At 37.9% G+C, this 19,179-nt stretch overlaps 1 protein-coding gene across 5 annotated transcripts in view; it reads right to left on the bottom strand.

Moving 5' to 3' along the window:
- The window catches only part of SPATS2L (spermatogenesis associated serine rich 2 like), a 77,121-nt gene that overhangs the window by 23,750 nt on the left and 34,192 nt on the right, over positions 1-19,179 (bottom strand). For 4 of the 5 annotated variants that reach the window (XM_033064648.1, XM_033064651.1, XM_033064649.1 and 1 more), the window contains 5 exons: positions 16,282-16,345; positions 5,895-6,003; positions 4,582-4,631; positions 3,916-4,156; positions 29-103 (listed from right to left, as the gene is read on the bottom strand). In XM_033064648.1, coding sequence (XP_032920539.1) covers positions 29-103; positions 3,916-4,156; positions 4,582-4,631; positions 5,895-6,003; positions 16,282-16,320 — 514 coding nt within the window. In that variant the 5' untranslated portion in view covers positions 16,321-16,345. The remainder of the gene's footprint in view (positions 1-28; positions 104-3,915; positions 4,157-4,581; positions 4,632-5,894; positions 6,004-16,281; positions 16,346-19,179) is intronic. The other variant, XM_033064652.1, reaches the window with a different exon arrangement.

Raw genomic sequence — 19,179 nt, 5'->3', positions numbered from 1 at the left:
AACTCATTTTTCTAATTTTTGTACTCACTTCGATGAATGGACGATTCTTCATTCTGAAGATGCTTTTTATGCATCACTTTATTCAACTGATGATTCATGGTGTCTGGAGAAGAGGGATTTGTCAGATTAACAACTGGATTATGGCCCATGGAATGGGATAAATACTGCTGGGATTGAGGGGGTATCACATGGACAGGTGCAGCATACCAGCTAGTGACTTCTTTCTGCCCTGGCTGGCCATTACAACAGGTGGAAAGCACATCTTGGTGCGTTTAATTGCAATCATGTATTACCAGAGAAACAAGTAGGAACATCAGTGCTCACATTTTAAATCAGCTTTTAAGGGCTTTAAAAGGTTGAGTCTGAAAACAGAAAAGGTGTCTTGCATAAAACAGTATGTAAGAAAGTAGTGAAAGAAGTAAAAGAAACCTGAATCTGTGAAAGCAAGAAACACCAGTAGTGCTGCACTCTGAACATGTCAAAAGTTTGATGCTGACACCGGTTGCACATACAATGAGGAACTCTCCTGTGAGAGAACTGCCACTAGCCCTGTTCAACCCTGGCTACATCTCACACTAATGCAAATAGAACATTCTTTATAAATCAAGGCCTTCTACTCTCAGTTGAGGCTGACCTTCCTACCTAACTAACAGGTAGTTGGAAACCAGCAATCTAGAAGCTAACCTATAAAGAAAGGCCAGGGCTCTTCAGTTCTGTCCCTAAGATTTAATCTGAAATATGTTGTTAACATGCATAATTGCTTTTACTGCATTTAATTACAGCTTTGGAATACTTGTCAAGACAATTACAAACTTGACAGCTTTTTACCTAAAGAAGGTCACCTAGAACAACAATTATACTCTAAATTAAACTTTTTTGATTATCTTTTGTCTGTAATATACTTTGACTCTGTTTCTTCCAAAACTACGCACAAGCTACTTTGAAACCCAGCAGAAAGATGCCCAACATAGGCTAGCAAACAGTAGTTTTGTATGCTCCAGTGGAACTTTTTGACTGAAGACAATCAACACAACTAAAAATAGATCAAGAAAGTCTGCAGCAAGTCTCTGAAGACTTGCACCAGCTAAGACGCATGTATAACAAAATCTAGGAACACAGTCTCTGTCAAATATCTGCAAGAGAAATCAAAAGTCTGCATAAGAGTAGCTGCAAGTAAACTGTAACATGGTTCAGTACGTGGTGGCTTGGAACTTCAGCACCAGTCTATGTTGTGACATTTGCTGCATTAACAGTCAAGTATGACCGTACTTTCCACTACTGGCAACAGCCCAGATTAACTTGCTCTGAAATCTGCTGAGCTGCCATCTTCACAATGAGTGGTTTATCTTTTTGCAGCAGCTTGCCGTTCAATACCTTTCATATCAAGTGAACCTCATAGATTCTTTGGCTGAAAGAAGAAAAAAGCCATATGACCCCTGAGATATAAATAGGAAGTCTGAAAGATTCATTAAAAATCTTCCTACATGAAAAATAAGTAGGGGAGAGATCAGGATCTGATTTTACCAAGGTCCCTGCAAAAGCAATAGCATGGCAAGGCAGCACTAAATATCCTTTCAGTGCATTCACACTGCTTCTTTACAAGGTCAAGCAGAGAAAGGGTAACAGCAACTAAAGATGTCTAAGAAAAAGAAAGATGGAATAATGGCAAGAAATAAGTAGAACTGAACTAAAAGCAATACCAAATGTTTCTGCCTCTAATTTTCTATGGAGAAATGCTGCATCCTCCCATCTGATTCCTGAAGTCCCTTTCAGGCTGCCAGGATTTTATGACTCTAAAAGTCCTAATCTCACAGACTGGGAGTTGGTATAGGCAAAGTTTCAACGTCATGTTCCTCATGGGGAGGAAAGCATTAGGGACTCTCAACAGACACCTATGATCCTTCTGAGCTGTGAGCCTTCTGAAGAAGATGATGAAATGACTACAGTAACATTCATTTCATAGGGAAGGAACCTAAACAAACAAGCCAGACAAGGACAATACAAAGGAAGATGACAACACAAGAGAGAGCAATATGAAACAGGTGCACTTTGGTCTCACTTCAACATTTCACACTGCTTTGAAAGAGTTTCTTTGAGTTGTTCAGAAACTGCAAGGGCACAGCTGCTGGTCCCTGAAGGATCCTGATCACTTCAGCACAAATGTAACAATATGAATATAGGTAGCTTTTGACCCTAAGAAAGTAGTTATACTGACTGCAAAGAAAAGGATATTAGTGCAACTGGAAGTGAAGAAGAAATTACTTTCTTCTATTAAAAAAATTTGCCAGGAAATTATTTTACTATGTAAGGGAAACTTGAATATTAAAGTTTCAGGTTTTCTATTTCCCTTCTTTTCTGCCCTTTTTTTTTTTTTTTTTTTGTTTTAAAGCTCTCTCCCCTCATTGTTATTGAAACAGGAGAAATGTGTTTAAGCTGAAAAAAAAATTGTAAAGCTATGGTCATTTCTCACATTTCTCATTTGCCACCCGCAAAGGCAAAGAAAAATTTCCAGATACTTTTTGCCCTTTATATGTACAACTAACTCTTAACTATTTCAAAGATTCAAAAACAGGATTTAAAAACATAAAAAGATTGCTGACAGCATGGGTACTCTTCTTGCTTTCTGTACCTCCTAGAAAACATTCCCCATGCATAGGCAATTAAGTCTACATATCTTTATTCATGCATGTACCATTTCAAAAAATGCTACTCTAAGAAGTCTGGTTTATACCACAAGTTTGTGTCTTGCAAAATAAGTGGCAAAAATGCTTTTAATATTATGGAAATTCAGAATTTTCTGGCTTATGGCATATTTTATCCAAAGCTAAGTGGGAGTCTAGCAAGGGCAGGGAGTGTATCTCTGGTCCTTTGTGAGGTATCAGATTTTTTCGGACAAAATTTCTTTGCATGTTGTTTGTTTGGCTGCTATAGGTTGCACAGTCTTCATTTAATTAACCAGAGGCTGGCACTACCAAAGTCATCCAAAAGCAGTAGATAATTAATTGCAGGACAATTATTACTTTGGCACATTCCATTAAAATGAGGTTTGAGAGCTGTATTTGCAGCCATGGAAAAAAGGATTTCAAGGAAAGGTCTTAAGATACAGGAAAAAAAACTAATAGTAGCAATAATCCATGACTGTCGGACATCAGAAATGTGAAGAACTGAAGAAACACTAGCAGTACTGACAACAATTAAATATGAGCTTTATGAACTTGTAGGCACAAGTTTTCACAGAGCTTCTGCTCCACAGCAGTGAGTTTGCTCACACTGGTGTTGGTACAACTGTAACTCTGTACTTCCCACCGCGAGGAAGTTTCTTTCTCTTTCTGTGTTACTGCCCCTCCCAGTTTCAGAAATGGTAATTAGATAACTAACCCTGTGAGAAACTAAGTGCACGTACTAAAAGGCTATCAGAGTGTTTTTCCACACCTCAAAGGTCCTCCCTTCCCTGCTAGGAAAAGCCACTGGAGGTCTACTGTGACTGGCCTGTGTGGGGAAGATGAAGAAAAGCAAAAATGGGCTAGTTTGTACTAAGAAATAAAGAAATCCAGTAATATGCCAGAAGCTCACAGTGCTCAGATAACTCTATCCCACAGGGACTTAATAATTTTGCTAACAATTTGACACTCAAGCTATTTTCTAACTCTGCATTCTTCTGTATTTCTACTTCTAATATTCTGTATCATCTGGGCTGTCCATAGGAGAAGAAAGACATTTAGCAAGGAAACTTATTGCAAGATGAATAGTATGCAGATATAAATCTATCAGCATGACTTTGATAGTTATGTGCATTATTTTTCTACAAAAAAACCTCTACAACATATTAATGGCAGTAAAAATACCATGATCTTTATGTCAGTGAAGGCTTGGCCACTGCCAATTGAAAAGGTGCTCCCTGTCAGAGGAACTGACCTTTGACTTCTGGACAGTCCAGTGCTGACCCTACAAATCCGGAGCCTTTGTTCTCAGGAGAAGAGGTTTCCAGTTTCTGATTGGCAGAACCATGGCCAGAACTGTCCTTAGGGCATCCATTCATATGACAGTCATTTATTCGCTGAGGCTCTTGAGATGCCTTCTCAGGTCCACTATTCTTGTTTTTAGGATCTTTATTGCCTTGTTGCTGTTTAGATTTGCTTCTTTTTCTTCTATTGTTCTAAATGGAGAAATATCACAAGAATAGAGATACCACTCAATGCAAATCATACAAACTTAAAATACAATTAGTAAGTTGAGCACTGTAAGTGCTGTGACTATCCAGGATACAGTTTCTTATTAAAAGTGTTTCTGTGCATGGGCTATTTTGGGATTTGTCCTGTGCTTATCCTGGGTCTGATTCCCACACCCAGGTACACTCATGTGCTGTCCCAGAAATTTGCTCAGAACACTGGGTTTAGTGAAACAATGAGAGGAGAATAGGATTAAAAATAGTACACACATTTACTTTCAAGTACTGTCTACAGGTGGGAATGAAGTCACCTGTGATGGAAAAGGCCAAGTACTGACCCAAAATGCTACAATTCAAGTACAAACAACTGACAAGTGATTTAAATGCCTTGACTCTCAAGAGTAAGTTCTTACCTTCTTTTTCCCTGTCATATTCCATTCTTTTAGAACCTGAGCTGCGCTGCCTAAAGAAAGATAAAACATTTCAACAAAAGTTCAGCTGTGAAAAAGAACCAGTGTGTTCATGATCAGTTTCTAGCCTCCTAGCTGAGAAGCATTTCATTTTGTTGTGAATTATCTTATGTGGGGAGAACAAAATGGACACTGCTGCCTTTCTGCTGTCTTTCTTTTTCCACCACCTTCTCCAGGACACACATTACAGGAAAACAAAATTATTGTTAATTAGGTGCATCACACTTTCCTTTTTCACTGTGTGCACAGACAAATGCAATTTCAATACATCCCTCAGAATGTAATTGTCTGTATAGTTGCCTGAAGCAAAATGAACCATATAGATTTGATGGAAGAATTTTGATACATTTATAAATAGTCCAGTTTGTTTGAATATGCTTTTTGCATATTGGTAATTCCTAGCATATGATGATGCTTTTTGGCTGATACCTTTTAGTAAGTTCTTCCAAATCAAATTCAAAAAATATTCTTAAGTCAAATAGACATGAATTAAACAACTTGCTGAGATTGCAAAAAGGAGGCATTTTTAAGATATACAGGACGCTTTGATACCATTGAACTTCTACTATCATTTATATAACCCCAAGCTACAAAAATTTTGAAAAGATTGCTCATAGTATGCCATTACTTCTGCAAAGGGTTTCTCACAGATTGTGGTGAAAGTTCAAAATACTTGACTTTATATATTTACCAGGAAAGTGATATTAAAATACAAGTGACCTTTCATTAGAGATGGTCTCATGACGCAAAATACAAACATGGATCCAGGTTTAAACGGCTCAAACTTTCAATGGAGTCTTAGTTCAGCCATTATAAATGTCAAGGTTATTTGCAAAATTCAGATTGAGGTTTGAATGTCAATGTATGCATCGAATTCAGGGATATAGGGGCCTGGTTATGTGCTTCAGAACTATCCCAAATTGTTCTTAGTTACCGTACCTTCAATAGGGAATGATTTCCTGACACATTACTTTAAAAAGCATTAACTTTCATGTAGAATAAAGAAGCAGGTCTGCAGTAAGAATGGCTTCAACAATAGGAAAGTCAGGTAGAACAGATGAACAGCCATGTCAAACTTGTAATATCAAAAAGCAAAAATACAGACAGAAGGATCTTTTTTTTTAAATAATTAACAAGTGTCACACATCAGATTTCAGAAGAACTACAGAACATACTTTGAGCCACTAGAGACAATGAATACTTTGGCATGTGATTGAATTGTACCTGCATTAGTGACAAAGGTACATTGTACTCACCATCCATGAAAGCTTGAACAGCCTTGTCTACGTTGTTATCAAATTGCTGCAACACCAGAACTATCTCATTATTGCTTTTGTTTGGAACAATTGACCGGATTGCATTGATCTGTAAGTAAAAGAAGACAATAACATGAATTTATCATACTCCTTTAGACTATAAAGAGTGCCAATACATGTTTATATAAATGCCTGTTACACTGATGTTCTCATGAGAACACAACAATGTATCTGCACAAAGCAATACCCATCCTATCCTTACCCAGCCCTGCAAATAATGAAACAATTTCTTCATGACATCAAACCATAGAACTGGTAGTCAGTAATCCTGGAAACAAATCCCACTCAGTTACAGCACAAGAACTAGCTTAATTCAACGGACAGAATTTGGCCTTATGCTTCTTTCCTAAATGGTCTATTTGCTGCCAAGGGTCTCGACATATCACCTACACAAATTTAGTGAGCACACAACTTCTTCAAGGCTCTTGCATGGCCTTGCTACATGAAAGTTATAACTGATGTTTTTTTGGCACCTGAAAAACAGTCATATGCATAAAAACAGTGGGAGGCTAAATGAGAACAGTATCATTTTTAAAAGTTCTAGTAGATGCTCAACATAATTTCAGTTTGCTGCTCCGCACACAAGTGACCAGGAAGCTTGTGTAACAAAATCCTGAACAAAGATCATGGGATGCCATATGCTTCCTTCAGGAAAGTTGCTGATGAATGAGGTGCTACATTCACAGATAACTCTGACATGCCACGCTTAAATTTCACAGCATTTGCCACTGCTGTACTGTCAGTATCCCTTAACACCAAATGGAATTCAACTCATGACGTTTCAGTAAAATATTCCTACTGGGATTACTTATTTTATTTATTGATGATCATTTATATTCTCATCCCTATATATTATAGCTATTTTAATGCTACAAAAATTTTACGAGATCAGACCAAAAATAAAAATATTTAAATCTAATTAGCAAAGTAAAAGCCTATGATAAAAAATGAGAGACTCTGTCAAACCAGTTTAGCTGTTCCAAATTAGCTTTATGAGCTTCCGTGTCAAGATATCCAGCATGTATTTACAAACAGAAACTTGTTATTGTCCTGCAAATGTTTATCAGGCACCCTCCTTTGTCATCTTTCTGTGGGAATACATCCTTGATTAGGTGTACTTTATTTACTGCATCCCAATGCCATCATGCTAATTGTGAAGCAGTGTGGTCTTTTTATTGTACTGTAAAATGTAATTACAAAAAAGTAATACATGAAGGTAGAGCTGGTTAAGGGAATTAGGCTGGCTCACATGGCAAAAGCATTCACACTACCATGTCTTAGCTGCCCTACAAGGTGCTGAAGGACAATCTCTGTGGAGTCTCCATCAAAGAGGACATCAGAACGTTATTGAGAATGTTTAAGTGCTCAGATTTGACCAAAAAATCTTATTTTTCTGTAGTATGTTCACTCCACTCTTCAACCACTGTGTTTCCCTGTGCTGTATGCTACCACAAACCAGGAATCAAGGCAGGTTCTCTCAATGTAGTGATGGGACAGCTCAGATTCCTGATGCCTACTGGACTTAGCTTCAGAACTGCAAAAGGCCCATACTTGGCTACAGAACGTTAGTACAGCTACTCAGCACAGCTGATTTACTGTGCTCTTCCATCATCCCATCACACCCCTCTCTGCAGTTTCACATTTGACCACACCACCTCTCAGGTAGCAAGTCTAGCGTTGGACAGTCCAGGCCAAACCCATAATTCAGAAGTTAGTGGAGCTGAAGTGTTTGTGTACTTCCCAAGGACCCTTTCCCAAAGGCCTGTCTCATTGTCTGTCTAATGCTGCCACGCTACGACCAAACCAGGCCTGCCCACAAGCCCAGTCCCCAGCCAACAGAGGCTGCTTTAGAATACCACTAGACAGGGGTAACTATGTTGAAGTTCATACAGACTAGGCTGACAAGTGGACTGCTTGAACCAGAGGTTGCTGTTGCCAGAAACTATGCAGAAAATCCTGTCTGCTCAAGTTTCTCCCTTCGGCTGACACGCATGCATGGGGAAGGAAGCAATGAGTACAGTTCTGTGCTATGTACTGCAGGCAGCCAAGTGAAAACTAACCCAAATCAATAGGATGTGAAGAGAAAGCACTGGAAAAAGGAGTTAATTAATCTAGTGATTGTGTGCACAGGCATGCTATTTACTGATAAACCTGCAACAAGTGTGAACCGAGCTGGCTCCATAATAAAAGCTGGAAAAGACTGTAAGGTAGAGCAGGCCACATGCTGCAGTCCACTTTATGTTCAAGCTCATAGTTCCCAAATATTTTCACCATGTGCACTACATCTTCATAGTCTCACAAAAAACTCCCCTCTTCTTTCACAATCATGTGGATCATCTCTCTGCCTACTCAAAATTGCATAATCTCCTTGTGGTCACTGCTTACAGGAAAAATAGTAAAAGAAATATCGAGAGTATTCTAACCAACTTTAAACATAAGCACAAGGATCTCACAATGGCTTCTAGGTCCTACTTTGCTATGAAAGGTCTGCAAACCTCAGGAAGCAGCAGAAAACACCCAAGTGAGGCTAAGATCCCTACTTAGAGGATCAGGCAACTCACCACAGTGCACTTTGGGAACTTCTAAAAGACAAGAAGAATATCTGAAGGGTAGAGAACATTGACACACAAGAATTCAACCAAGCAGGCTATGTTTTAGACTGCAGAATCAACCGAAGGCTTTCTGTTTGCACTGTGTGATATCTGTTAAGAACTTTTGGATTTTAGAAAAACCAGAATTAAAAGCTAAATTGTACTTCATCCAACTAGTACTAAAATTAAATGCAAAAAGGTTATGGAAATATTCTAGTTGTGGAGATAACCCAAAAAAACCAGGATGATGATCTTAGGAAAAATGCTTAACAGTACAGCAAAAAGAAATTTATCATATGACAACAGCCATGATTTAGTTGGACTGCTAAAAATTTTGATTTAGGGAATTAATGTACTGTAAAGCTCAACAGTTTACTGCCAAAACCCAACAATATTTTTTGTTGACAGCTGCACAAAAAAAATACATTTGTTTACCTATTTGGAAAATAGAAAAAATTGAGAAGCTTAATGAAAGAATTCCTCAAGAAAAGAACATCAGATTGCAAAGGAAAGCATCCAAGACCTAGGAAATCCCAAATCAGAAGTTGCTTAGACTTTTTAAATCTGAATCTCTTGTGTATGTATACTGTGATACCCAGGATACCTACAAGTTAGTGTTTCTCCTTCCCAGATTTGTGCAGTGATTTATGTGGGCAAGTAGATGAAAACTAAAGTTTGCAACCAGTAGAATGCATCAAAATTAATATACACATACATACATATACATATATATATATATACATATAACCATCTCAGTTCAGAACCAACAAAGCAGAGATCTCAAAAGGTTTTACTCCAAAACAAAGTATTTTGTCTTGCAAGTTTTTAGGAACAAAATGGCATCATGCTACCATACTTCTGGAAATTGAAAGACAAAGATCTGTGTGCCAGATGTCAGGTCTACAACACACGCACTATTTGACCAATCTTTTAATCCAGAATACATTGGAACTGTTGTACACAGGCAATGAAAATGTCAGCAATTTCTGGACAGAAATTACTGACATGTGGTTACAAGATTCAAATTGTCACCCGAGAGTATATCTGGGAGGAGGACAAGGTATATGGAGGGAGACCAGGCTATATGACAGCCTCCACCTAGAAATGCAAATTTCAAGGTCCCTGATATTCCACCTCTTAGCCCTTTAACTCTGATTTCAAATAAACATGTTGATTTCTAGGTCTGAAACTCAGCTCTGTCCCCTCACACAAAAAGTGTCCTATTTGCTCCCAGAAAGGGACCTAGTGATAAAAAAGAAAAAGCAACAGGGAGGGATAGGAAATTTCCTGACAGCGTAAGCCTAACAGAAAGGCACTTCTCCAGTGATAGGTCATAAGAGACCTAACACAGACTGTGAACAGAAGCATATGAAAGCTCCAGGAATGTCTGACAAATGCAAGATAAGAAGTGGACTTACACTGCAGGGCCCAATGTGAGCTGGATCTAGGCACTCCAGGTACGCTGGCTCCTCTCTGGTTCACCTGCTAGCTCAGGTGATAAAGCAGCCCTTGTGATAGAACAGCTATACACCCCACCTGCTTACAAACCTCCAGTTGCTTGAGAGTAGTCCATCACTTCCCATTCCCAATCAAAAAAACCCAACTGTATAGAGCTCATTTTTATTACAGATGTGATAGGATGATGCCAGGGCAGGAGGTAGCTCCTACCTTTCTCTCTCAAAACTGACAGGCATCAAACTCAGCAAGATTATCCATCTTCTTAATACATAAGCAACAGATTAAGCAACTGGAATAATCTGGTATTTATGACTTCTCAACAACAAACTCATTTAAAAAACATTTAGCATCCTAAAGTATGAAAGAAAGTAACAGAACAAAAGACTCTCTTACCAGGTAATGGTACTGCATTAATACCATTCTGCAAAGGCTAACTCAGCAGTCAACTTTATTAGATTTCCATGTATGTGGGAGAAAACATTTTTCTACTTACTGAAACCTGATCATAGGAGAAACAGCATTACCAGACAGACTACAGGGAAGTCAATTATTTTAATTATTTTGTGAAACATCCTGTTTTTATCCAGTGCAGATTCCCAGTGAACTGCTGTCATCATCTGGATGCTAGACAGCATTCCAGGACACCAAGAGAATTCAGTAACATACCTTCAGAACCACAGATAATTAATGCTATTAATGTCAGCATTAGTTGAAGATCTGTCACTGACAGTAGTTAAATTCCTGGGCTTTCTCTCCTGTTGTCTAACAGGGAAGCACATTACTTTGTTTACTAAGAAAACTTTCTCTGAACTTCAGTTTACAAAAGCTACTTTAAATCAATCACAGATCTAAATTATAAATCTTTGATCTTGAAAAAAAAGTGTATACAGTCAAGAACATGAAAGACAGAACCCAGGTCCACCCCATTTAAACCCACAAACCAGAGCTCAAGTCCTGCTAATGCTTGCTGCAATTTGAGCCAGACTATCTCATCAGAATTCCAGAGTCATGAGTTTTTATCTGTCTCTTACAAAAAATGTTGAAGACTGCCCAGAAGTGGAACCAAAATTGATAAAGGTTTCAGATAAGCTCAGATAAGCTTCTGCCTCACATTAAAATCCCCAAGGTCTGGTAAGTTACACTTGATTGTTTTTCTGATTACTGTTAAACATCTCACTTGGGGCAAATTTTTGGCTCACCTAAAAAAATAAAATTAAATTAATCAGTAACAAGTTACTTGTGAGGAATACAGCACACAGGAAAGGATGCTGAATTCTACCGTCTCATGGTAGCTTACCCTAAGTCCTCACAAACATCCATCTCACAAGAGTTTCCAGGTAAGTCAAGCTCAAAAAGAAACAGAACCTGCCTGGAAGTTGTGACACCAGATTATCTATCCCACTTGCAGAACGAAGCTGACATTGATGTGTATTCCTCTAAGCCCTTCACATTCTCTGTCAAGTTTTAAATGGTTCCCAGGCAACTGTAACAACATGGACTCAATCACTGCCTGTTTGCTGCTCTGCTCCATCTGGTCCCCCTTGGCATCATCTCAAGGAGGATGTTTCTGGTGAATAAGTAACATATCCGGGGTTCAGAGAGTTTGTTTATGTACTTCTGACATACTGACAAATTAAACTTCTTTGCTGAAAGCTCATGGCTGTTCTGAAACCCCTGAAGACAGCTGCTCTAATCCCCTTGAAGTAAGTTACTATTATGATCACTTAGAAATATTCTTAGTTATGCTTGGTTAGGAAAAGTGACTCTGATCTACCTTCACTCTGTACTAAACAATAAGAACAACAGATTTTCTCTAAGTTAAGAACAAAATTAATTTATAAGTATAGTTATCAATAAACACACACATTTCTTACTTTACTTTCATTGCATGCCAGTAGCAAATTTTTATGTACCGATATACATAATTCAATTCCATCACACCCCCAATTTCTCCCAAATCCTGCAAGTGAAGTGGAGAAGGGTTGCCTGCAGAACACTGCTGGTTTTGATAATCTAGGAATTTAGCATTAGCAGATGTCCTGGCTACATTAAGCAAGAAAATGCATTTTAAAACCACTTTATGGTAGAAATTTTTTAGAAAGGTTTTGAACTTCTACACAAACATATTTCATGAATACAATTTTACTTGGTTGCATTAAGAGGCTGAGTCTTACACTGGAGACATTTTTGCAAAAGCTTTACTAAGTTCACCCTGACAAACTGAACAAGTATTCTCCATTGAGCAAAATGACAGCTTTGATCAGGTCAGTGTCTTTCTGCTACTATCTGTTCATCACCCTGATGTCTTCTGATGATTTATTCCTAGTAAGCCCCAAAAAAGTTCTACTTGCTGCAGCAAACTTCTTTAGGCACTTGTCATGGATATATTATTTCACCCTTATCCATAAAATAGAAACCCAGACATTCTAGTATGCTCATTCAGGATTTGTAAGAAGTTTGGCTTAGTAAGAACTATTCTACTTGAGTGATGATAGCACCATTTACAGACATGAGTCTGTGATATCCTTAAGCCAAGTTAAGTGGCTTATCAAGTGACAAAAGTGCATTTTGACCAACTTTCCTGGTCTTTGAACAGTCCATCTACTTCAACATATGGGCAAAGAACAGCTGCAAAGGGCAACTTTAAGGAGAAAGTGAAATCACAGACTGGAAACTATCTGCTTTTGTAACACATGATTTTAAATTTACACACTACTTCCATTCCTTCCACTCTAAATCCTACTCTTTCCTTGCATGCTGACTATTGCTTATGAAAACCACATTTATGGTGTAATGCAAACAAAACTGTGAAACCTCCAAAACCACATCTGAATAAAATTTCCTTCTTGCAGTGCTGCCCATCTGCTCCTCCAGCTCTGACACTTGAAATGACAACTGAGAAAGCAAGCCTTTCAGGAGAACTTCAGCAAAACTTCACTCCTAACAGAATCTTTCAAAAGAAGACTTTTTATCTGAACAAGTGTTTTGCTAATTCCAGCTGACAGCAGAACTCACTTGTTCAAACATGTTTAGACAAACAGTGAATTAAAAAAAAGAAAAAAAAAAAAAAAAGAAAAAAATGGGCCGAAAGCAAGTCCTGAAGTTTAAACAAATCCTGATATTTCTTTGGATCAAAACCAAAGTCACATGCCAGAGATGAATGGTTATTCTGAGGAGTGCCTGATATTCACTCTTCTCTTGTTAAACTAAGAGGGCCCTAATTGTTGCAGAAGACAATACATCACTTGTCTTCCCCACTCCAATTGCTTCTTCTTTGGAAACCTTGTAATTCAGAATCTCAGCACCTCTTCTGGTGCTGTACTAGGTTAATGCTTGAATACATCCTTTGATTTTATGGATTTTGGGTGCAAGCCAATGAGTTTGGCTCATTTTACCCCTTAATCCAGTGAACTTTTGTGCATATGATCTGAACTATGTATAACACTCTGTCTCTGAAAACTCAGATACAAAAAATAAGTCCTTACTTACTTTCAGGCACAGAGATCATTATGAGTGTTATCAGAGGCAAGAGGGAACGTGACATAGTGAATGAAGACAGGAAGGGTCAGGGCAGAGGAATTATTCTGAGAGATCCTGATGGTAAACTTCTTATACTAGTTATGAAGGCAATTAATGACCTTTGTGTCTGCTGAAATGCAGAACTTAGGTTATTCCAGAAAATCTGTGGGTTATATGCATTAAAATATGGTAATTGAAACAGTCCTGGCTCCCCCACAAGAGTATCACAGCTGCAGGAGTCTCTGCCAACTATGGAAACTTTCATTAGCCTCCCTAACATCACAGGCCAACATTTATATAAATCTCTCGGGGGAGAAAAAAGAAGATATAAAATAGAATGTTTAACCTATTGACTCTATGAACTACTTCAGCTGAAATGCCAAGGATGAATTATACAAGTATCACTACCACAGTAGCATTCTCTTATGACTATAACTCAGGGGTGGGGCTTTACAGAGCCTGGGTGTGAACATAATGTCCAAAATGTCTGCACTGGCATCACACTCACTTTTAAAACAGTGGCAGAGGTTTTACTTTCTTGAATAACTAGAAGCTGCTCATGGAGAGAACACAGGGAAAGGTCACCACTGGAAAAAAAAAAACCCAAACAACTGTCCCCACCCCCCACAAAGAACAAACTGCATGAGATCTGCAGCACATTTTTATCACTGTGAAATAACCTTCAATTTAAGGAGAAACTTGTGTGCTACTTTTGCAGAAACTCACATGAGTAAGTATTTGTGTGCAGATGTACAGCTCCTTCAGTTTCATGCAAGTCTTAGCAAGATCAAAGTCTTAAGCACGTTATGATCTGCAAGCACTAAGGTAGAAGAAAGGGAGAACTGGGAAGGGACTGTATTCTAGTCTGTTCTTTTAAACCAGGCCTGCTTGTATTTACATTGATGGCAATGGATTTGTGGAACTCAGTAGAAGCATTACATTTATAAACCTTGGGTTTTTACCCAGAAATATTGGCTCCCAAAAGGTGGATAAAAGTAAACATTAAACTCACTCTGCTTCAGTGTTGTGAGGCATGACCATGGAAGCTCTGTAAGCTAAGTGAGGAAGTGATGTGATTTTGACTCTTCCCAGCACACTATAAATATGTCTGCTTTTCAAACATGCAAATGAAATCCTCATGTTTTGGCAGTTTATGTGCAAATATTATCAAAGGCAACTCTGCAGGACTTATTTGTTCAACTCTTCCCTCATATTTCTAGCACATCACTCAAAGACTTCTGAAGCTGCAATCACTTCACAGTTACTCAGCTTGTTGTTGCCCATATGGTAAACCAGATACAAGATACCAAACTGAGTCATTGCAACCCTGCTTTAAAACAAGAGGGACTTGCCCAGGTGCAATGGCTCTGTGAGCACAACACCTCCTCAGCTGACATACATAGATTGCATGAGGCTTATGCTGTTTGGTCACCAACCCTTTATGCAGTAGGTTATCAATCTATATTTTCCAGAATAAAATCCAGTGATTTTGCAAAGTAATTTCAATTGCTATTAAACTAAGTTTTCAATTTGGCATAGGGATTTAGTGGCACTAAATACTAATGGAAGATACAGGAATAAAGAGTGAACAATTAAAGAGTGTATTGATCCAATTATTTTCCTGTCTTAAAATGCATATACTCATAAATATTTGATTTTGGGCACTCCCAGCAGATATCACACTTGGAACAGGAGATATCTATCGTGACTAAAACTCCTGTTGCAGTTCCTCATTCTTAAACTTACAAAAAACAAGCACATGATTTGTAAAACCCTGCACTTGTAAAACTGATTTAAATAAAAAATTTCAAGCTAGACAGTAAATATGCAGAGTTTCAACTGATTTACTGAGTAGCATTTTGAGAATTACTGTACTTTATTTTGAGCACTCTGGCACCAGGGAAAAGAATTTGATGACATTACTTTCTACTGCAAAATCATCATGCTGCTCAAGTTTAAAACCTTGTGCTGTTATTAAGAACTAAGGAAGATATTTATCACCAAGATAGAGATTTATTTTGACATGCAAATTCACAAGCACAATGAGCAATTGAGACATTCATAACAAATACAAGGTATAACTTACTCAAAAAACACCTGGGCAGTGCAACAGGTAAGAAACTGTTTCCCATAAGGAGAGACTGAGTAAAAGAAGCTCTATGGTTACATGGTCTCTTCACAATCTGCCTGCTGGGAGTCACAAAAGATCTCCTGACCTACCTCACATCCTAATTAGCTTTAGGTCCTTTGCTGCTCCTGAAAGGGTGATGAGGTTCTAGCTCTAGCTGAGGATATGGAGAAGACTGACTCATGGAATGCAGTTAAAAGCAGACATATTTTCATAGGAAAAAGTAATCTGCTCTTTTCAGGTTCTGCACTTTTAGGAATTGCTTTAAGTATTATAGGTATAATATTTTTTGGCAGAAAATAATTTCTAAAGGGCATGTTTCTTTAATGATTGCATTTTGTACAGCAGTAATCATCCCAAAGTGCTGTTCTCCATAGCATCAGTGTGCACAGGAATTACAAAGGAATAAGAAAAGATCAGCTGACAAAACAGTCTCTCTGCAAAAAAGTAAAAATGCTTCTCATCAAGCAAGACTCAGATTACTCCTATCAACACCTGTCTGTGTACTTCACTTCATGCACAGAGTCAATTCATAATAAAGTTCAGTATGTGAACAGTGTTGGAAAGAGCAGAAATTAAATATGTATACAAATATAACTTCGGTTTGCATTGTACTGTTACTTGAACCTACCTTTTCCTTGATATTTACAGGAGAATTGATTTCTGCCATCTCTAGTCAGAGGAGAGTAGTGTCTCTGAAATGAGAAAAAAAACCAAAGAGATTAATTTGGAGGTTTTAGTTCCAACCTGTCAAAGCTACACCTGTAATGATTAATTGCATATGCGTACCTGTAAGCATTAGAGAAACATGAGAATACAATGTCCTGCACAGCAGTGCTCAATCCTGCCAAAAGGTAAAGCTAGTCCAGATTTCTTACCTTCCCCAGATTAGTTCTGCAAGCAAATCTGAAAATGCCTTAAAGCTATGAATCTGAATAGAAGGCGTATCACACTTCTCCCAGCCATGTCTCCCATACCCTGCTCTGGGGCTGTAAAGAGCACGAGTACCTTAAATGAACCCAACAGTTCCTGTCTTTTCATTCACCAGCATCCTCAAATTTTGCCAAAAAGAATTTATCAATTAATGCAGTCCTAAAAAGCAGTTAAATGTGCCAGGAGGTTGGGCTGACAAGTGCTGCATAGCTGTTTGTTGTTTGTTTATACTTCAAAACCAATTCAGAGGATTTAGTCACACAGTTCCTACTGAAACTAACAGGGTCTGCAGATTTAAATCTCTAAGTCTTCTCTGAAAACTTGGGCACATGAATGGAATTTGCATGTGATTAAGAAACCCTGCAATATGCTTTCTATTTCCAGTTATGTGACTGGGTAAGTGAGAGACACTCTACCACATGATGAAGAGTTAACACAGGGAAAGGAGTCCCATTGCCTAATCTTGCTTCCATCAAAACCAGCTGCCATAAACTTCACTAAGAAACAGAGCTGAATCTTCACATTTTAAAATTAAATCATACACAAAGAATTAAAGCAAAGACTAAGTCAAATGAAATACAAGCTTGGTTCTGTGACTCTCTTTATTGTACACTGATAAAAAGGTCTAGATATAGATACATGAGAATGAACCCTTAAGTTCATTCTAAGTTTTTAAGTCGGAACACCTCCTTTACCTTATTTGAGCATTTGCTATGTGGACTGATATGTGTTCCAAAAATTCTTCTCAATCTCTTTTAATGCCCTTAAACAATCCTCCCTTAGCTGCTTCTTTGAAACATAGAAGTTTAGAAGAGTTCAAACTCCAGAAATTAAGGACTTCTCTTGCAGTACTCACTGATAACATTTAAGTCTTGTAATTATTTCTGTATGCACCCATTTTCTAACTAAAGAAATGAGAGTTGAGGAAGCATATAGGGAAGAGATAATAGGAAGAAGAAAAAATTCATTTGAGTTTTGGTCTGATGAAGAGTCAAAAGACAAAAGTAACCATTTCCATTTCCATCCAGCTTTAAAAAGACAAGCTTGAAATGAGTTACAGTTGCTTGTGCCATCCCCATTTTACTATATCATGAACAGATGCTCTACTAGAATCTAAATACCTTTTACCTGTATTAAGTCAGTGGCTCAAATGCTTAGCCAAGACTGGAGTCTTGTTTGATAAGGCTTCTTGGTAACTGGGCCACTGTGTTACTCTGAAGGCTTTATTGTCTCTGCTCGTATCCCTGAGTGGAAGGTTGCCCTTCCTGCCCCTCCTTACATGAAGAATGAAAGAGCTCAAATTAGTTTCTTTTTCAAGCCCACCCAAAGGGTAGAAGCAGAATTAAAAACATCTGGACAGAGCAGGCAGGAAGATCACACAGAAGGTAAGTTCAGGGCAATTCCATTTCCAATATTTGGTGTGTTCCAATAACAAAAGAAAGATGTCAAGAAATGCTTGTAGCCTGCAGTCCCTACATAAGTTTTTAAAATACACTTATTTTCTTTTACTGTCAGCTATTTGTCATGCCAAAGGGGCAAAGAACATGAGATATAATCAATTTTCCGATGCAGACTGGAAAAGTCAGTTCTAAAGTTACTCTTAAGTCTTCATCTCCCTTGCTGCTTCTCATAAAAGCATGGCTTCTACCTAGTGACATCAAATCCATGCTGGGTGGTCCCATTCTCTGTTTAAGAGATAACTGTATGGTAAGGAATAGCTAAGGAATTTGACTGGTTTGCACTTGTATCTAGTACCGAACAGATTTTGTAATGTTAGAGACAACTGATCAATGCACTCCTGCACACTGATTCAAATACAATTAATCCAATCCAGCACCTCATAACAACATTAACAAAAAAAAGTAAAATCTGCTCTTGAAGAACCAAACACACAACACAGAAACAAGCTCACTAAGAGAACTAACAAACTCTTCTAGCCTTAAAAGTTTATTAATCTATAAAACCAGTAAGTAATGGGAAAAGATCTTTGTCATTTTAAATCCTCACGTTCTTTTTCAACATATGTTATCAATTCTGTACCAAAATTGCACATTTTAAAACTGCACCTTGTACAAAGCAAATTAATCCGAATAATGGTACTTTGTGAAAGCCTCATGCCTCTCAACTAAGGTATCTTCAAAGATACCAGCTAAATAATTCATGAAATTTAAATTAATTCTGTTGAGTAAACCTTACTATTTAACCAATTCTATTTTTTGTAGCAATGCTCTGACTTGATTTAAAACCAGACATAACTTCATTCAACACCTTGCCAGAATTTGATGTGCCTCTCCTTTGCTGTACACTGCAGGTGTTACTATGATTATAGCCTTCCTCCAATAAATGTGGTGCTGATTCAGCTAGCTTGCAACTGCAAGCTGTTTCAAAAAGGCCTGCCATGCTGCACGAAACATTCCCTCTGCTTCTTTCTTCCTTTCTCTCTTTTTCCTTTTCCTTTTAAGATAAAGAACTAAGAGGACACCAGCTTTTACAAATGGACCCATTTCTCTACACTTCACACACTTCATTAATATGCATATTACAACTATCAAAATGAAGATGCTAAAACCGAGTTGGAGCTATTTTTCATTCACCT

Source organism: Catharus ustulatus, chromosome 7, assembly GCF_009819885.2.
Source record: "Catharus ustulatus isolate bCatUst1 chromosome 7, bCatUst1.pri.v2, whole genome shotgun sequence".
Taxonomy (NCBI): Eukaryota; Metazoa; Chordata; class Aves; order Passeriformes; family Turdidae; genus Catharus; species Catharus ustulatus.
The sequence above is the reverse complement of the archived record's forward strand: the minus strand, read 5'-3'. Positions and strand labels throughout refer to the sequence as shown.